The sequence below is a fragment of the Emydura macquarii genome, unplaced genomic scaffold (assembly GCF_026122565.2).
Source record: "Emydura macquarii macquarii isolate MOO-44397 ecotype Brisbane River unplaced genomic scaffold, CSIRO-AGI_Emac_v2 contig_1263, whole genome shotgun sequence".
In the NCBI taxonomy this organism is placed as follows: domain Eukaryota; kingdom Metazoa; phylum Chordata; order Testudines; family Chelidae; genus Emydura; species Emydura macquarii.
In genome coordinates, this window is record NW_027131400.1 from 149,758 (window position 1) to 169,695 (window position 19,938).

Sequence of the window (19,938 nt, forward strand, 5' to 3'; positions counted from 1 at the left end):
AGCTTTGAATTACAAATAAGCTTTTCACACAATATTTGTAATACATCTGCAATATTACCAGTCCCATAAAGGACGGGCAAAGAGGAGGAAACCTCCATCAGATTCCCAGATAGTTCCATGGGGGGTGGAGTACACTGTGTGGATCTGGAAGATCTCAAGGAATCCAAGGGCAGTGAGGTGCAGGCCATCTATGCAGAGCTTGTGCTGCTTCCCCCATGCCAGCCACTGCTGCTGTTACCCTTTCTTAAAATGCAGAGGGGACTCCCCTCCAGTTATTACTGCCCCAGACTATACTAATAACTTTCCCACTTGTCTGCAGCATGAAAAAGATTACTTGGAATGGGGCCCAATTGTCCATTCCTGTAGAAAAGCCTGCAAAGAGCAGGGGAAAAGTCTGCTGAGAATTCCACAAGATGAACTAGGCAGAATTTCCCTCTCAGATGAGAGGGATTTCCAAACGCAACGAAGGGGCAAGGGGCAAATTGCTTGCTTGAAATCCTGCAAAAAACAAGCACTTCCTGATCCTCCATCTTCTCTGCTCTAGCCTCACTCCACAGCTGGGGCGGTAGGAGGCACAGAAGGGGAACCAACTTGAGCTGGTCAGGAATTTTTTGACAAAAATGTCTTTTCATAGGAAAATGCTGATTAGTCAAACCCAAAACATTTTTTTTTTTTGCAGAATCTTCTCTCTTTTGACTAAACTTTCTCAGGTCCAGGGTGGAATTTCTCCCTCCCAGCAAGAGGCTCCTATTCCCCTGGAATGTGGGAGACCTAGGTTCAAGTCCCTGCTCTGAATCAAGCAGAGCATGGATTTGATCTGGGGTCCTCTCCCATCACCAGGTGAGTGCCCTAACTAGTGAACTATTGGCTACTTGGGAGCTGGGAGCTTTTTTTTTTTTTTTTTTTTTTTTTTTTTTTTTTTGGAGAAAAATTTCTAAAAGGTCTAGTTTTTGTTCTGATGTAGAATGAAAACAAAGATCAAAACCTCAAAATAGTTTTTGCAAATGGAATATTTGTTGTCTGACCAGCCCTAGAGCTAACACTACTTGCAGCTATGTTAAGGCCTGAGGGAATTTCCAGTAGGGAGGCATGGCATATACAGTTCCTAACTTGGCTCCACCCACACCTGACCCTGACTGCTTTTCCCTTCTGAGGCTCCCTCCCACTCCTCTGCTAGTGTTTGATCCTCCCCATCAGTGGCATGATTTTTATTAGATGCACCATTTCTAATCCCATAGTTTTAAAATGCAAAGAGCTGAAGACCAGAGATTCAAAATGGATTCTGTGGAAAATGCATGGGTGACGTGAAAAAGTTGCTTCCCACATTTTTTAAATGAATTTATACCCTTGATTCAGAAAACAACAAAGTCAAAGCATGCAGTTACTATATGCACTGTACACCATTAAAACCTGGGCTGTCTTTATTATTATATATCATACACTGGGCATTCAGAGGGCACAAAGTTAGGTGTCATTTATTGGTTAATATCTGCTTTATGATTATGTAGTCTAACCTATAGGTGACTGATATAATCAATAGCTCCTCGTAAAGAAAAGTCTGTCACAGAGCAAAAACATTTCAGATGCACACAAGCTTAAGGCAGGCAGGTATTTTTACATGTGGGCAGGGCAGATAACACTAGCGCTCATTAAAACTAATAGTCTATTTTTATGGTTATCAGAGAATAAATAAAGTGAACTGCTAATGGCATGAAGCTCTTCAAAAGCTTTGCAGGGTTTCAGAGCTCTTGCTACAAGTAGCCAAATGCTAACAACTAGTTATACACTTTGGCGGTGATAGGTTTCTTCTTTTTATGTATGGCTTTCTTTTCTGGTTGATGTTTTAACATATCAGACGCATTTCAGCCTGAACTGTTACTAGTCCCTCCCCAACCCCAGTTTGGAAGGTTAATTCTGCTCTCACTCCTGGGGTCCGTACCTGACTGCAAAGTAAGGTGCCGGCAACGAGTGCTGCAATGTCACTATTGCTGCCAAAGAATTTTACACCTAATTAATTTAAATTGGTGAATGAGCTCGGCTTTATAAAGTACCAAGTTTCACCTCAAGAACAGTTTGCTGCAGTGAGATCTTTGTAATGTGGAGATCACCACTGCTTCTTCTCTCTAGAATTTGGTTCTGGACCATGACATAGCTCTAATATTGTTGTGTTCTTTGCAACAGTGGCTTATTTCTCCTACCTTGTTAACTAGCCCTCAGGTTTATACTTGACTGGCGTGGCTGAGGAAACCTGTGTCTTTGGCATTTCTAACCACTCTTCTGGGCCTGATTTTCCTCTTATTTAATTCTGTCTAAGTGAGGGATGACACCACTGAAGTCAATAGTGAGACACTGGTTTAAAGTCAGTGTAAGTGAAGAGAATCAGGACCACTGTCTTTTTAAAGTAGCCACTGGTTAAATGATGTTGGCATTGTTATGTTAGAGGGACAGGAATTTGGTGTATTAAATCCTTTAAATTCTAGACAACAATGACAGACTTGGAGTTTGAGCATCTGGTAATGTACTTTGTATGTGAAGCAGGGTGAGGCCTGGGGAAAGAAAGGAGGAGGGATTTGGAGTTCTCTGATGCTTCTCTTTGTCAAAAGAGGCCATTTTTTGACAGCAGAATTTCCATAAATATTTTTTGTCATTATGGTGTCTTCTCACACCACTCTCTAAATAAGTGACAGGAAACTTTGCCTTCCCAAGTCTCCCATTTGACTGGCTTTCTCTATTGTTTGTCAGCCTGAGGGTAGTAAGGGAGAACAAAAAATAGTCCATGCCTACCCGCTCTAAATAGGATACTTATTTGTGTCTATAAAAATGGCTTTCTAAGCCAAATTAATCTCTCTGGTCTTTCTGATGACTTCTGATATTTTTCCTTATATAAAAATCTAAGAGCCAAATTCAGTCCAGAGCCTTTAGAAGAATTGCATCAACTTTTTCCAGTATCTGAATCTGGTCCTTAATCATCAAGCAACTTTGAGTTCTTAACCTCAGAATTCCTACCACATTTTCAGTGTTTACCTCCACTACAATTTTGTCATCTTCTTCAACTCTGCCATCTTACTTAGTAAGCAGCTGCATTTCCTGCCATGATTAAGCCTTGCTCCTGCAACCACTGCCTCCTTTCCCCCATCTTTAACTGTCTCCTTGAACCTACTAATCTACCATCTGACACAATGACACACTCTGGTATAAGATTCCTCCTTCCCTCTCCTACAATATAGTCTCTTCTCTTTCACCCCAGTTTCTGACTCAGAAATGCATCACCTGTTCTCTTTCATTCATCCCTCAATCTGCTCTCTTGACCCTGTTCTCTTCAACTCCTGACTACCATTGCTCCCTCCCTTGTACGATTTCCCTCCCTCCTTCTCAGCCTTTCTCCTCTCTGGCTCACACATCTCTGCCTTCAAACATGCCATTATTTTCCATAGGCTCAAGGGAGGGATGTTTGAGGCTATCTCCTTCTCCATCTACCACTCTCCTCTGCCAAAATTCTCGAAAGTGTTTTCTACTCTCGTGGCCTTAACTTCCCCTATGTTAACTCATTCCTGGATCACCTTCAACTGGGCCACCTCCATTCTGCTGAAACTGCCCAATGACCTCTTCCTGGACAAATTACAAAGGCTCTTCTCCAAATTCTCAGTTCTCTCCCATTTTAGTTGTCGTTTAGTTTAGGGTTGATCATGCCCTCTTCTTAAATACTCTCTCTGCCTAGACTTTATAGACTCTGTGTTCTCCTAGATCCTCTCCTACCTTTCAGACTACTTGTGCAGTATCTTCTTTGGTAGTGCCTCTTTCCTCTCTCTCTTTGCCAAGGTCTCTCAGGGTCCTGTGCTGGCTCTTCTTCTCCCTTTACAATCTCATCCAGTGTTTTCAGCTATGCCTCTATTGCCTCTTCTCATCTTATTTAAACCCACTCTATTCACACTTGTACTTCTGGCTGTCTTTTCCTGGATGTCCTACCCACAGCTCAAATTTAGCACCTGAAAAACTGAATGCCTATTGCTCTACCAGTGTTCTTCCCTGCTTATAGACTCATAGACTTTAAGATCAGAAGGGATCCTTATGATCATCTAGTCTGACCTCCTGCACAACGCAGGTCACAGAATCTCACCCGCCCACTCCTGTAATAGACCCCTAACCTACGACTGAATTACTAAAGTCCTCAAATCATGATTTAAAGACTTCAAGGTACAGAGACTCCACCAGCAAGTGACCCATGCCCTATGCTGCAGAGGAAGGTGAAAAAATCCCAGGGTCTCTGTCAATCTGCCCTGGGGGAAAATTCCTTCCCAAACCTAAATATGGCGATCAGCTAAACCCTGAGCATGTGGGCAAGACTCACCAGTCAGACACCCAGAAAGAATTCTCTGTAGTAACTCAGAACCCACCCCATCTAACATCCCATCACAAGCCATTGGGCATATTTACTGCTAGTAGTCAAAGATCAGTTAATTGCCAAATTAGGCTGTCCTATCATACCATCCCCTCCATAAACTTATCAAGCTCAGTCTTGAAGCCAGCTAGGTTTTTTTGCCCCCACTGCTCCCCTTGGAAGGCTATTCCAGAACTTCACTCTTCTGATGGTTAGAAAACCTTCATCTAATTTCAAATAGAAACTTCCTGATGGTCAGTTTATATCCATTCGTTCTTTTGTCCACATTGGTGCTGAACTTAAATAATTCCTCTCCCTCCCTGGTATTTATCCCTCTGATGTATTTATAGAGAGCAATCATATCTCCCCTCAGCCTTCTTTTGGTTAGGCTAAACAAGCCTGCTTCAAAGCCTTCCATTGGATTCCACTGCATCAAGTTTAAGCTTCTTGTTCTTATCTTAAAGGACACACACAACTTGGATTCCTGCTACACCTCTCTGCTTGCCTCTTTCTGTGGCACATTCACGCCCCCTTTGTTCCATCCATGCCACATGAATGACTACTCTTTTTGTGTTTTCCCGCTCTTGGAATCAAACCTCCTTCCATGCGTCTTCCTATATTCTGGAATCCCCCCTCCCTCACCTGGTCTGTCATGTCTCCAGCTTCTCTTCAAAACCCTTCGTACAATGTATTCCTTCCCAAAGGCTTTAATCTTTTCCTCAAGCAAGTGTTATAAAAGTAGAGCAATCTGAATATTCTGTCTGTCTATAGAAGTGAGTTCCTTTGAGTTTTCATGCTTTTTAGGGTTTAAGTCTGAACCTAAACATTATTGCAATCTCTCTCATTGTATTCAATTTCCTTTGACTGATTTGCTACAAGCCTGATCCTGCCACTACTCTGCACACTAAATATCATCTAGAAGAAGAAAAAAATGGATACAACCTCCTAGTCAAGTCACTGAGACAAGAAAATGTCTATTAGTAAAGGAAGGAAGTGTATAACGGGACTTTGTGTTGCTTATAGTATGTACATGAAGAAGTGCATTTTGATCTTGGTTTTTCTTTTACCATTCCCATCAGCCGGGTACATATTTCCAGATTTATAGATGATACTTTACCAAAGAAATGGGCTAAACAATTATACAACTGTTTTCAAGGAGGGAGAAAGTATTAACCTCTTATATTCAGGCCATCCTTACCTATACACACACGCTTACACATGTGCCAACACACAAGGCTCTGGCCATGATGCAGGAAGTTAACAAAACATAGCCTTAAGCATGTGCTTAAGTGCTTTCCTGAATAGAAGCCTCGATTCCCAGAATGATCATATAGAAGACATGGGCCACCAAGAATGGAAAAAGCAAGAATACTGAACCCCCTCCACAAAAGCTTCAGGATGGAAAGTTAAATCTGCAGAAAAGTATCCCTTTTTAAATGCATCCTTATCTGGAATCCTGTATATTTATAGATTGTTAATTTAATTATAACAAATGAAAATCATAATGCAAGACTGAAAACCCTATAAGGCTTTTTTAGGAGACAGCAAACGTTTAACTCTTACCAACAAATTTCTGAGGCATAGAGCTCTTACGTTTGGCGACGTTACTTGCTAGTCTATCCAGCACGAGGGATCTCTCTGACCCTATCTTGCACAAGTCTTCAGCCATTTCACTTTGGTTAGTTTCCTCTTTTATGACTGAAATCAAATGACATCAGAAGGGTTAGGCACGCATGCTGCATTTTAATGGAACTATCATCTTTGTATCATGTTAGTCAGACTTTTCTATTAGCATGCAACCGACTAAACCCAGGAGCTTACAATGATAGGAACAGGCTAACTCTGACTGTTTGTATCATTGTCCCTTATGCTGACTAATTTATATCAATGCCCACGTTCCCCTCAGATAGGATGTAGAGATAACAGATTGCAGAGTAAAACTACAGTTTAAGGGGCCTGATTCTCCACTGCTTTGCCCCTTGTCTAGTTATTTACACCAGTGAAAACTGAATCTCTAACATGATCACTCTGATTTGGTTTTACATCCACTTTGCAATGGTCTGAATGATTACACATGGTGCAGGAAAATGGAGAATCAGGCTCTAAAATCTTTAATATTACATTTGATACAAAGCACTCCACCTCTTGCCTTCCCCCCCTACCTTTTAGTAATAGAAAAGCCCAGCAAAATAACAATCGCTTCAGCAGAAATGGAGCCTGACTATCACTTTGTATAGAAGAATGTATTTAGGTAGAAAACAACTTCTCTGACCATTCTCTATTACTCTACTTCCTCGATACAGTTTTAGTCATTAAAATCCAATTTTAGCTAGTCCAGTGGCGGAATATATATTTATCATAGAGCATTGACCTTCTGCACTTGGACTGTTTTCTGACTTCCTGCTGCTGCTAAGAAGTTTTAGATGTAGAAAGGAAGCCCAGCAGAGAGCTTCTTAGCTATGAGCCACTAGTGAAAAGGTTCCAATTATATCACTTTGTTGCAATTGTCTGTGGAAGCTGAAGGGGGTATGAGAACGAACTGGTACAACAACAGCTCTATGATCGTAAACTATAACTAGCCTGAAGGTGATCTATCAAGTGTGTGTAGCACATACTGAGTGATTACTCTGGTTTTTTTTATCTTTTGCCAGGAGATGAACATTTTAAGCAAGATTGTGACTTGATATCTGATCATCAAGTAATAAAGCATGAATGATTTAAGTCTTGATTCTGCAAGCTGTCTTTTATGTTCTTTGTATCCTGGTGACACATATTATTCTTCTCAATTGGTGTGCTCACTTATTTATGGATATTTACATGGTATCTACGGCTGTGGTAACTGGGTACCTCACAATAGTTAAAGTAAATATATCTTTTGCCTACGTGAAAGGAATAAGGAAACCCAATGGACCACCATGCTAGCAATATGTATGCAGTGTTGTAGTAGCTGTGTCAGTCCAGGATAGTAGAGAGAGACAAGGTGAGGGAGGTGATATCTTTTATTGAACCAACTACTGTTGGCAAGAGAGATAAGCTTTTGACCTTACACAGAGCTCTTCCTCAGGTCTGTGTAAGCTTGAAAGTTGTTACCCTCCCCCCACCTTGTCTCTCTCTAATATTAGCAATATGTCATTTAAATGGCAGCTTGATAGAACAGGCTTGGCTACACTGTGCCCTGAAGTGGACAAACTGGGTGGATCAAGAGAAGAAGCATTAAGTGCCTTCAGAGAAGAGTGCCCCCGTGGAAGACAATCCTTGGAGCCAAGCGCAGGAGCAATCTAGCAGATCTTAACCACTGCTGGAGGCCGACATACCACAGTGGTTGAAGTGCTCTTTGAAATGACTGGGCCCCAGACCATTTAAGAAAGATTTTAAGGACTGTCCTTGAATAGCATCTGGAAGTGATCAGTCAGTCAGTGTTAGGCACTGGTGTTGTACGCTCATTACAATGCACCCCGTTAAGGAGGCAAGCTTCTGCATTTGGGACTAGCTAACACTTCCAGGTGTTTTCCAAGAATAGCCCTATGAAGTGTATGTTACAACAATCCAATTTAGAAGTCACAAAAGGGTAGAACTCTATGGTAAAGGCCCAAAGTAACAAAAAGTCATTGTTTCTATAGGACATAATGACAAATAGCAGTTCTCACATTGTCACCAAAATGCAAACAAACACATTCCCCCTGGCATCCAGGAATAACATTATACATTTCCAAAGAATTAAAGAAAGGTTAGCCCATGATTTCACATATTTTGGGTTGTTATTTTTTTTAATGAAAAATGGCAAACAAAAATAAAAATTTAAGCCCAAATCAATATTTTCCAGTTTTTGGAAACTGAAACCTACCCTGACCCCATTCCTTCTCCCCAAAATTGGCCGCAAACCTGAATTTTGGGTGGTTTTGGTTGCCAAAAACAGAAATATTTGTGTTTTTGACCTTGTGCTGAATTTTTTTGTGGGAACAAAAAGTATTTGGCCCATTATGGTATCTGTATATGCCTACAGTGTCTACCTGTGTATCTTTGTGGCTGTACTATGTCATATCTTCACTGACAGATTCTAATAGCATACTAAACCACAAGAGCCAAAGTGTACTCTAGAAGTTTTCAGAGTCTGTCTTTTCTGATATTTTATACAGTACTTGGAGGGTCTCATCCGTTCCTATTGAAATCAGTAGCAAACCTTCCACTTATGTCTGTGGAAGCAGCATGAGACACTAAGGTGAAATTCTAGCCCCACTGAAGTCGATTGGCACTGACTTTGGTGGGGCAAAGATTTTGCCCTAAATCTCCTTCCAGTTCAAAGATTAAACAAAAACCAATATGTTTTTCCCCTTCACCCTCCTTGGCTTTGCCCATATTAGGTACGTTTCCCCAGTGAGATCTATCAGGCTCCTAAAGAAAGTGGAGGAAATCAGTGGCTTAAGACTTTTTCAATTAGATAAGAAAATACTAGAAAATATTTTGTGGAGAATCCTGCATAAACAGGGAGATGAACTGGATGATCTTACCCTTCATTTCTATGATTCTATATATACAACAATCACTGGGACTTTACTACCATTGTAACAGCTCTATAATATATATTGAAAAGCTGTTTGAACAGTAGTTCTTGCATATCAGATATATGTACTTTTGTAAGGATAATAAACATGCATTTAAAAAACATTTAAATGCCAAAAAGAGCTTGTCTCATTCTGAACTGCTTTGTTGCATATCTACCTCTTTGCAGATAAAGTATTTTTAAAATTGTAAAACAGTGTATGAAGTCAAACTGTGTTTGTGATAAGCTAGGGTGCCCTGTTTGTAATTTAAAATATCAGGATCACTTTCGACACAATTTTTTAAAATGAAAAACTGGTTTATTAACTGAGAAATAATACCAATTTTTGTTAGAAAGTGGAATCCTTGGCAAAATACAATATCTAGAATATAACCTATTCCCTTCCATTTTACTCCCGGTTTCTAAAATCAAAGTCATGTTAGATGTAATAGGGATCTGCATGATACCCTTTCTATATGCAAGAAAGAAATGTTTCTTAAAAACCATTTATGAATATGCCAACTTTCAATCTGATTCAAGTATTAAATACTGAACTGCACAACCTAAACTGCTGTGAACATCTAAGCTTTTTCTGTCAGGGTTTATAATATGCACAGTCCCATAAATCTGGTCATTATTTCTTACTAAAGTTTCTGGTTATCGATCTCAGCTTGGTCATATTTTTTTTACTAATATTTTATTTTCAGCAAGTGACTGAAAAGCTAACACAGTTTTTTGTTTTGTTTTGTTTTGTTTTGCACACAGACGTATCAAAACTTTATGCCAGGCACTGGAATTCTAACCCCAGACAGACTATTTGCTTCTAAAGCCTATCACCGCTTTGAGTACATTAGCTTCAGCTTTCCTATTTATACATTCTCCGACTCCTCAACAAAATTAGGAGGAGCGCTGCGCTAACATGCTGTCTGTCAGAAGAATCTCAGCTGCATTCAGTGTTTCCATTATACTTTACATTATCTTGTAACATGTAAAAACATATTCAAGAGCTGTCCAGATATACAACGTTAAATAAGGCATCATTGCAGGCAATAGCAAATTACTACCCTCTCCACACTGGCTCCTCTGGGCTAGCCAGTGAGTTGTGGGACAAAGCTAAGGCTCTTCTCTCTTCTCACCTGCTTGGGCTGGGAGGAGTAGAGGGTGCTGAGTACCTACTCATTGCTGTGCACTAGGACCAATGGTCCAGAGAGTCTACGCAGGTGTGTAAAGGTATGTGTGTGGTCCTTATCCCCCCTTATACCAAAGGTGTGCATTCCAGAATAAATCTAGCTCTAAATCACTTACTGGCAATGGAATTAGCTTTTTAAGAAGGGTTCATATCTCTGACTATTGTAATCTGTAGGGAAATTCCAGTCCTATGAGCTGGTGTAGCTATGCTTTAGCCTGAACAGCTGGTGAGCTAAGGAGTTCCAAGTCTTGCAGCTGGTTCCCTGAAAGTGTTGTTTCTAGACCTGTCAACATTGGCCTTCATACCTTAGCTTGATTGTTAGAGATTGGAGCAAAGAAAACAAGAAAGCTAAATATTAATTAAGTACAGCAATAGTTCCAAGTAATTATCTACCAAGATGGAAGTGGAAATATATATCCAAAAATCTGTTTAGTAGTGTATTCTAATGGAGAGTTATGCTTCCCTGAGAGCGCAACTGGACCATCCCTTGACAATTAATGAGTGATAGGAGGGTTCCGGTTCCAGGATTACCCTTTCTGTTTTGCACTCCTACCTGGATACAAGCTGCCTGAGAGGCTCATGGTTTGCAAGTAATTGTGGCAGCGTTCTTTATGTTCTTCTAAAGAGCTGCGCTGTTTATAGCTTCGGCCACAGTATCCACATTTGTGAGGTTTGCCAACTGCAAAAACACAATTTAGTGAATGAGTTAAATTAAATAGCTGACAGAATAATAATGACAACAAGAAACCATTCATGCTATCATCCAACAATCAATGGAGTATTTGGAGAATCTAAAAACAACAATAAAAATTCAATTATGTTCTCTAATTTAAAGACCAGGTCTTTAACTGGTGCAAACTAGCATAACTCCATTGAAATAAATGGACCTACAGTAGAACCTCAGAGTTACAAACACCAGAGTTACAAACTGACCGATCAAAGACACACCTCATTTGGAACTGGAAGTATGCAATCAGTCAGCAGCAGGGACCAAGAAAAAAAAAAAAAAGCAAATACAGTACAGTACTGTGTTAAACGTAAACCACTAAAAAAATAAAAGGCAAGATTAAAAAAAATTGACAAGGCAAGGAAACTGTTTCTGTGCTTGTTTCATTTAAATTAAGATGGTTAAAAGCAGCATTTTTCTTCTGCATAGTAAAGGTGCAAAGCTGTATTAAGTCAATGTTCAGTTGTAAACCTGAAAGAACAACCATAATGTTTTGTTCAGAGTTACAAACAACCTCCATTGCCGAGGTGTTTGTACCTCTGATGTTCTACTGTACCCTGATTTACACCCGTCAAGGAATGTGGCCTTGAATCTTCAAAACTAAAGAAATCTCAGTTGCCCCACATATTTTGTGTGTCATTGGTTCTGATTGGTTTTCTTCCCTGCTTTGGAATTGTTCTAAATATCTGAGGGCAGGTCTGGTATCGAATAGAATTTTGTCTTGGTGACTTGTGGCAAGCAACAGCAAAATCAGGGAACAGCAGAGGCACCAAATATGGAAATAACATTTGTCTAAATATTCAACTTGCTGGGTTTTGTAAAATAAAGATGTGTTTATTGATAATTGTTTCTTTAAAGTTAAGGCTTTATAAAATTCTAGGATAGATGATGTTAAAATCCAGGTTCTCAAGTTGAAAAATATCTTGGGAGGCTGGGATCCCAATTTTTGCAATTTCAGGGCCTTAGATCTGGCTTCTTAGAATTTATTACATTGGGGAGCTGCCAGTTTGGCACAGAAAGGGTTGCAGCAGTGCAAGCTTTCCTCCATTCTTTGCCTATGTGTCTCAGCCTTGATGGGAGAAGAATTCTCGGGTGAATGAGGGAAGAACTTTAGGGATGACAAGATAATCTAATCTCGAAGTGCTTTAATTATTTACCTCTGCAGAGACTGCCAACTCTGGAGACTGTTTTTGTGATGTAGACAACTGTCCACCAGAGATAGGTTAACCGGTTCTGATGCAATGAGCATCAACAAAAACCTTTACTTAAAACTATAGCCAAATCCAAATTGAGCTTTCTTTACGGTTCAAATGAGTCTGAATAATTTTTATAAAAATATTTTCATTTTTCTGTTTCTGGCAAAATCCAGAAATCACTTCACCCATATCTGGGGTGGAACAGTACAGCTGTTTAATAGTATAGAGCACAACAAAAAAATTGTTAGGAGAGAAAGTGAAGAGAAATCTCTTTGAAATGGCAATTTTAGATAAGCAAAATCAGTTAAAAAAATCCTTATGTCCCACTGTAATCAATGGGTTTAAGCACATGCTTGACATTAAGCATGGGCTTACATGCTTTCTCAAATTAGGACCTGAATCCAAAGAGAATTTGATTTGGACATCTGGGATAGCACTACTGTTATAAACAGAGCCAACTTGAGTGATCAGTTCTTCATTTCATACAAAAAATGGCACTTCCAGAGCCTGCTACCACCATCTAGGGACATTGGCTCAATGCTAACTTGGAAGAGTAAACCACCACCACCACTTGCTGAAGCCCAAGGGGTTTTTCTTGGAGGCCTCCTATCCAAATACGGACCAGGCTCGTTCCAGCTTAATTTGTGAAATCTGATGAAATCGCAGCCCGGTTGACATGGTTGCAGGCTACTTTTAATGGTGCTGGTGGTACCATTTTGGATTTGCATCTCAGAAGGACAGTGATGCTGCAACCTTTTTAAAGACTGAGAAGTCTTGTTAAATGAAAAGGCAAATATGAGCAAAAGCATGAGTATTTTATAAAATATTTATCCAGGCCTCCATATTACTCCTGTTAGAAAATACTGAAGTCATCTACTAGAATCTTTTTATTTAAGAAACAACAATCCCCACCTCAGATCTCTAACAGTAATATGCAGTGCACAACATATGTAACGGACAATGGGTGAAATTAACCCCCCCCTATGCAGACAGCCAGCCTATGCATTACTGAAGCGTTTTTTTTGAAGGATTAAGTGGGACTTGACTGGTGCAGAGGCCTTAGGGCTGGTTCTACACGACAGTGCATTTCACTCAAATCATGCAACCCTGATTCATGCAAGTAGTCCCATTCAAGGGATTGCTCATTTCAGGGTTGAAAGATCAGACCCTAACACAGGAATTTCCAACCAGCCTGGTGCCAAGAAGTAAAGAAAAGCTGATTATTTGGGGTTGCCAAAATAAGCCGAGTTTAGTAACTTCTGTAAAATCCTCACTGCTCAAACACTGCAGCTAATCACTTTTTGTTCAAGTCACAGGTTGGTTAACCCTGAAGTGAGTCTACTTCCATCCTGACCCGAGCAGCCATTGCAAACTTGGGGACAGTGAGCATGTACCCAACTCCTGGTCTGAGCTGGAAGTGAGCAAACTTTGTCCGGAAGGTTCTGAAATGCACAGATGCAGTTACTTACCAGAGTGAGTCCTCAGGTGGCCCGTGAGGGCGTCCCTGCGTCGGCAGGCATAGTTGCACAAGTGACATTTGAAGGGTTTTTCGCCTGAATGCAACTTTATGTGGCGGAGGAGGTTGCCTTTCTGAGTAAAGGAGGCTCCACACTGAGTGCAGTGGAAAGGGCGTTCCCCTACAAGGAGAAGGAGAAATATGTGAACAAAAATCTTACATAGTAACAAGAGAGAGATTTCAGTGAGAAAGTTGTTTTCTCACTGGTGCTCTATGACTTCCACCGGCTGCAGGTTTGATATAACATGAGGCTTTCAGACTAAACCTGCCAGTTTCTTAACGCTTCACTGGCTGGGTCAATTTGATCTGAAAATCTAATTTTTTTTTCCTAAATCAGAATGGCACATCACAATGCAAATTCAAACTCATTTAAATAAAGTGACTGCAACATTTTGTGTTGAAGAGCCACTCTTCCTGATCAGCAGTTTTGGAATAAACCAATATCCAATTTTGCATGTTGTGGCATTTGGTGGGGTTTTTAATGTGGCTTTTTTCAAAGGGTCTTTAAAATATGCCACTGAAGCAGCAAAATAAAAAGGAAACTCATTAAAAATGCATTTCAGGATCACAAGTTCATTTCAGCGTTACATTCTTATATTTAAATGAAAGGCACTTCATTATAACAGTTATAATAACTTCTTTTCATTTACATTTTCCCTGTATTTTCCCTTTCAATTTCTTCTCCATTACCTGTCTGTCCCTAAGCAGCCAAATCAGGAAGGAGAGAGAGAAAAATAAAATGAGAAGTTAAGACAGTGTAAAGGAAACTCCGTACCTTCCATACAAAAGTCCTGACCCTTCTCTAGACAGGATATTAACATAGGAGTTATATTAATGTGCTGTGTTTTTCTCCACTACAGGGAAAAAAACCAAACCCCAACCCTTTACGAAACAGTCATTTGTCTAAATTGGTCAACTTTATCAAGGGAGCAAGTCATTGCCAATACGAAGATGTAAATAGGGCTTTGGTGTTGGGTTTTTTTGTTTTGTTTTTTGTTATTGCTCTTTGAAGTTGATGTGCTCTTTTGGTCTGAGGTATGTGATTTTGTAAATCTCTGGTAAATGTGATATGTGTTTTGAGTTGCACCACACGATTGGACTAGATGGGACAATTTACATAAGAAAGAAATCCTTTGTATCATCTCCTCCAATTTCTTCCATCATTCTCGTTTGCCATAAGAAATAGTCCCTGACTCTGAAGTCAAACCAGCCTTGGAAACTAATTTTATGACATCTGTTTATCCTAAGCTAAAACTAAAATAATTAGAAGTCAACTAATGTTTCAGGGATAAATCAGAATGTATCTTCTTTTTTAATTAAGATTTTATCCAATGCAAAAGAACAACACTAGATTAAAAAAATTAAACCAATAAATGCTTCCTTTCCCCCAGTCCATATGAACATCTCTTATTATCTTGCACATTTAGAAACAACTAGCTTTTGTGTGTCTGGGCATACAAAAATAAGCTATAACCATTCTCACTATTGAGTAATATGGTTAGAAAGCTCAGAAACAAACAGATGAAAGAGCAGCACAATCAGACTTGATGGAGAAGTCTGTGCTTAGATGATCTCTGTAATCAGTGCCAGATCCCTTAACATTCAAATTTGTGCTAATGGAAGGCTAATTGTGTTGAGTGTTGGACCTAGAGTCCTCACGTAGACCTGAATCTCCCATTTTAGGAAATGATTTCCTATCTTTATCATGGTCCACATCCTTATAAATATTTAGGCACCAAAACTCCTATTGATTTCAATGGCAGTTAGGTGCCTAAATACCAGTGAGGGTCTGGGCCCAAGAAATGTGATGGGCCAGTTTCTCAGCTCGTGTAAAATGATGTAGCTCCACTGAAGTCTGAGGTGCTAGTCCTTAGGGTTTTACCATATGATCACTTGGAGAAGAAGCTATTTACAATAGGTGTTGCAAACAAATGAGCAGTTAGTGGAGTTTGCCTCTGGTTTGTGTTCTCTAAATCTTTGTGACAGTTGATATGTGAGATACTGTTGAGGGTGGAGTGAAACAGTAACTGTGAAGCCAGTTCTCACTAGCAGTCACAAATACAGAGGAAAAACGTTAATTCTGACTAAGCCACTTTTCTGTCATTTGTTTCAATTAGTTTTACTCAGAGAAGCAAAAGAGGAGAAAATAAGGATGATAAAAGCATGCAGGGAGAGACATGCAGAGTAAGAATGAAAAATGTCTCCACCTCCAGCTCTCGTAATGACAGGGTGAAACCTTGCACTGGGTAGGAAAGGCAGGCACAAGGAAAATTTGAAGTGAGAATGCAGTGTACTGTATAATTCTATATATCTCACAATGGGACCATATATTAGGGAACCAATACTTGAGTCACCATATTATAACAACTGAAAATACATCTGCACTGAAAGACAGCCAATTCATATATATTTTCTCCCTACACCCAGGTTGCCCACTCTACAGCTGTGGGGTGGCAAAAACATGTACTCTATAGTGTACCTAATAGACCAAACAGCTTTCAACAACAACGGCAAGTCAGTCTGGAATATACCTGGGAACATCAGTAGCCATGGGAACTTCCCACAGAACAAAGCATAAGAGAGATACACCAGTTCTTGGAAAATAAAATGTGTCTTTTTTACTTGAGTAATCTAGTTTAACTATTCTCCAATTTCCTGCCTTGCCCAGCACTATTCTCCCTGGGTAAAATTCAGCTCATGCAGCGGGCCAACTAGGCTGAAGTGCCATTTAAATCCCACTTAAATGTTAGTGGCCCAGAGATCACTTTCAGTGTAGAGGTGAATTTCATCCCCCATAAGAAAGGTGTATCATCTCCTTACTTACAAGTTTTTCATTCCTAAAAAAGTGTTTCTTATTGCAGGTCCACCTACATACACATTGAGAGTGCTATCTCTATCCCAGTGGTTTTCAACCTTTTTTCATTTGTGGACCCAAATTTCAAATGGAGGTGCAGACCCCTTTGGAAATCTTAAACATAATCTGCGGACTCCTAGGGTTCCACAGACCACAGGCTGAAAACCACTGCTCCATGGTAACGACAACCTCCCATGGACCCTTTAGACATTATCTGAGGGTCCTCAGGGACCTGTGGACAACAGATTGAAAACCACTGCTCTATCCACTGGTGCAAACGAGCTACTGTGTAGGTAGGTGCTGGGCCTTCTTTCTTATAGAAGTCCAACAAGACATTTCAATCCTGACCTGCAACAATCCTCTCAAGGACATTCTACCAATCACACAATATTATGAGAATTTTCCAGAGAGATGTGGAACACCTGCAGTTCCTTTTGGCTTCAATGAGAGTTGCGAATGCTCAGCACCTTTCAAGATCAAGCCATATATATGTTGTTTTCACGAGCTGGAAAAATGAGGATTATGTTGAGATGGCCAGAGCCCTCTCCATTTGTGACGTTAGGTAGGATTTTAGATTCAGATCTTGACAGGTGAAAGTGTAGGGCACTAATGCACCATGCCACACTACTGGAGAATGTGTCTGCACCCTTTAACTGATCAGTAGCAGTGGGCATCAGATATGGTGATGGATGTGCACTTTAGATGCCTAGCTAGAGAGAAAGTGATCAAACACAGAACAACAAGTGACTCTGGCTAAGGGATCCCAGCATAGCACAGACCAGTATGGCAAGTTATGTATGAGCCCACGCCCTGAGATCTCAAAATCAGCAAGTAAGAGTTTTTTATTTTAAAAGTGATCTCCTAAAAATGTAACATGAAAGGAATGATCGGCTGAATACCATCAACCAGCTTACAGACTGGGGGTCAGAGAGTCACAAATGTAAACTTCTTCTACAATAAGGAGAAGCTGGTAACAATATTGGTGAGTAGTTGGAGTTTTACAGCTACTTGCGGACAGGAGTGGGCAGAAAATATCAGATGCTACTCTGTATAGCTACACTTGGCAGGTGTTTTCATTAAATGTAATTATGCTTTTTATCAGGTCAGGCAGTCATTATATTTTGGCATTTCAGTGTGCCAGGGTTTTATTCATTTATCAAATATTTAGTTAAGAGCACTTCACTGTGTATGCTGGTTTTACATGAATTAGCAGCAAAGTAATTCATTTGCAAGGCTTATTCCCTCATCAGGCACATATTGAAATGGGCTTCAACATAGTCAGTTAAATGCCTTTAAAAGTGTATCCCATTTCCACTTTAATTTTCACAGCAGAACTGAAAGGGAAAATGGTTACTACTATTTCCCTATGACATCCCTTTAATTTAGAATAGCTGGGCCCGATCCTTACCCAATCCCTGCACAACATGAGCTCCAGTTGACTTCAGCAGGAGATTTACTCGCAAAAGGAGTTCAGGATCAGACCCTATTCAAAGCAATGACTTTATCTGACAGGCTAGCAGGACAATTAAGGATCCTAACTTTAGAAATTTTAGTTTTATTCCAAATCAAAAGAGCTGTAGGTTCTACTGAGCACACTTACCAGCATGCAGGGGATTTTTCCATACCATTCTATGTTTTGTATACTTCAATTGCAGACCCCTGGTCAAATTAAATATCCTATGGGCCGCGGTGTGCTGTGCTGAAGAGCAACACTCCACTTGGAGTTCATGGAGGCCTTGGCCCATATGCTGCATTGCCTTGCACACTGTTTAGTAGTTATGGTTCCAGGGGTCCCGAGAGCTGGGAATGCTCATAGGCTATGCCATTTTGAGAGGTGTGGCATAGAATCCATCTAGCACAGCTCTCCGGACACTATCTGGTATATGGAGATAGGCAGAGAGGCGTCCACAACTTCACCTTGGCAGACATGCATCCATGTGGATTATTCATTAAGTATCATCTCTATTACCACCCTTGGTCTTCAGAAAGTTCAGTGAGGCAAATTAGGTCTGTCTCCTATGCAGGAACACTAGAAAGAAAAGGGGCCTCCTTTCACTCTACCTCCACACCCTGTCCAGCCGTGCAACCACACTGGGGGACACACAATTTGGCACTCTAGATACTGTTGTTACCACTCTACTGTGATCTCCACAGAACTTTGCAGAGAGACTACACAGGACCTAGGTACAAAACAAATCCCACTGAAGCTGTTTTGAAGGTTTAAGGCCTCATGCTGACCCTCTGCATAGGCAGGAATTTCACCCAGGATGCATTCACAGGTCTGAGAAGCTTTTCTCCATGGACTTTGGGGAGGGGGGGCGTGTTTGGCAAACATGGAAGTATCTCCCCTCTCCTCCCCCCCCCATTCATTGTATCAGACTTTAGCAAACGATGAATTCGCTTAATAATTAAAGTAACTGTATGCTACAAACAGAAGCTTTGGGCTGACGAAAAACCAGAGCTACTTGCATATTGTACCTTAATAAAATAACTGTCTGGCTAAACAACAGAATGTTCTTCTGTCTTCAAATCCCACATTAAGTCACAACGTTCTATTTCAATTCACACCACACTACTCTCTTTATACCATTATATGTTGGGGCAAGTGGATCTGTCAAAAGAACTCTTATGGACATTTAATCAACTTTTAAAGAACTACACTTTAACATTCAATAAAAGAAAAATAACCAAACCCTTTACTATAGTTATGAAGTACATTGAAGTATCACGCTTTCAGTAATCATTCATTGCTTTTCCAATAAAGATACAAAACATCTGCTTTTCCCTTAGAGAAGGCTATACTGTATCCAATTTTGAAGTAGGTAAGTATTGCAGCATTTCTAAACATCACCATGATCATTTCTGATCATCACTGCTCAGTGTTATGCTACAGCACAGTACTGTACTTTGGACAGTTGCATTTAAAATGATAAACGCTAGAGTTGGAAAGGTTCTTGTGAGTCATTTCATGCATCCTCCCCAGTTAGTGCATTATTGTTCTCCATATTAGCCTGCTCCTAAACGACTCTAGGGAAATTGTTCCCACAATTTTCTTGGTAAACAATTCCACTGGCTAATTAATTTCAGTAGTACCATTATCTAAACACAGGATACTACTATTAGTTACATCATTCTTATCCGCCTTAAATAACTCCTTCCCCTTTTCAAGTATTTATGCACAATTGTCACATCCCTTCTTTTAGGCAGCATAATTTATTAAGGTAACAACAGCTGAAAACTCTAGGGCTGAATTCTTCCCTTTGATACCCAACAAACTGGGCTACAATATTAGACTTTGATCCTGCAACTGTCTACGTACCGGCTCATCCCTATGCTTGTGTCAACCTGCACTGAGTTCAAGGTGACCCCGGGCACAGTCAGTTCCAGGATCGTGCCCTTAGAATTTACTGTTTGGCATTATGATTGTTATTTCTTATGCTCTTTGAGGCTCTTTAGAACTATAGAACCCAACCAGAAGATCTATAGCACTGCAATAATGAAAAGCTACCATTTGTGAAAAAACAACTTCCTTCTATGT

General features: G+C 40.1%; 1 protein-coding gene across 4 annotated transcripts in view; it reads right to left on the reverse strand.

Annotated features, from left to right (window-relative positions):
• Positions 1–19,938, reverse strand: part of IKZF1 (IKAROS family zinc finger 1) — a 93,162-nt gene that overhangs the window by 7,481 nt on the left and 65,743 nt on the right. For 2 of the 4 annotated variants that reach the window (XM_067550326.1, XM_067550328.1), the window contains 3 exons: positions 13,500–13,667; positions 10,661–10,786; positions 5,942–6,076 (listed from right to left, as the gene is read on the reverse strand). In XM_067550326.1, coding sequence (XP_067406427.1) covers positions 5,942–6,076; positions 10,661–10,786; positions 13,500–13,667 — 429 coding nt within the window. The remainder of the gene's footprint in view (positions 1–5,941; positions 6,077–10,660; positions 10,787–13,499; positions 13,668–19,938) is intronic. The other 2 variants (XM_067550327.1, XM_067550329.1) reach the window with 1 other exon arrangement.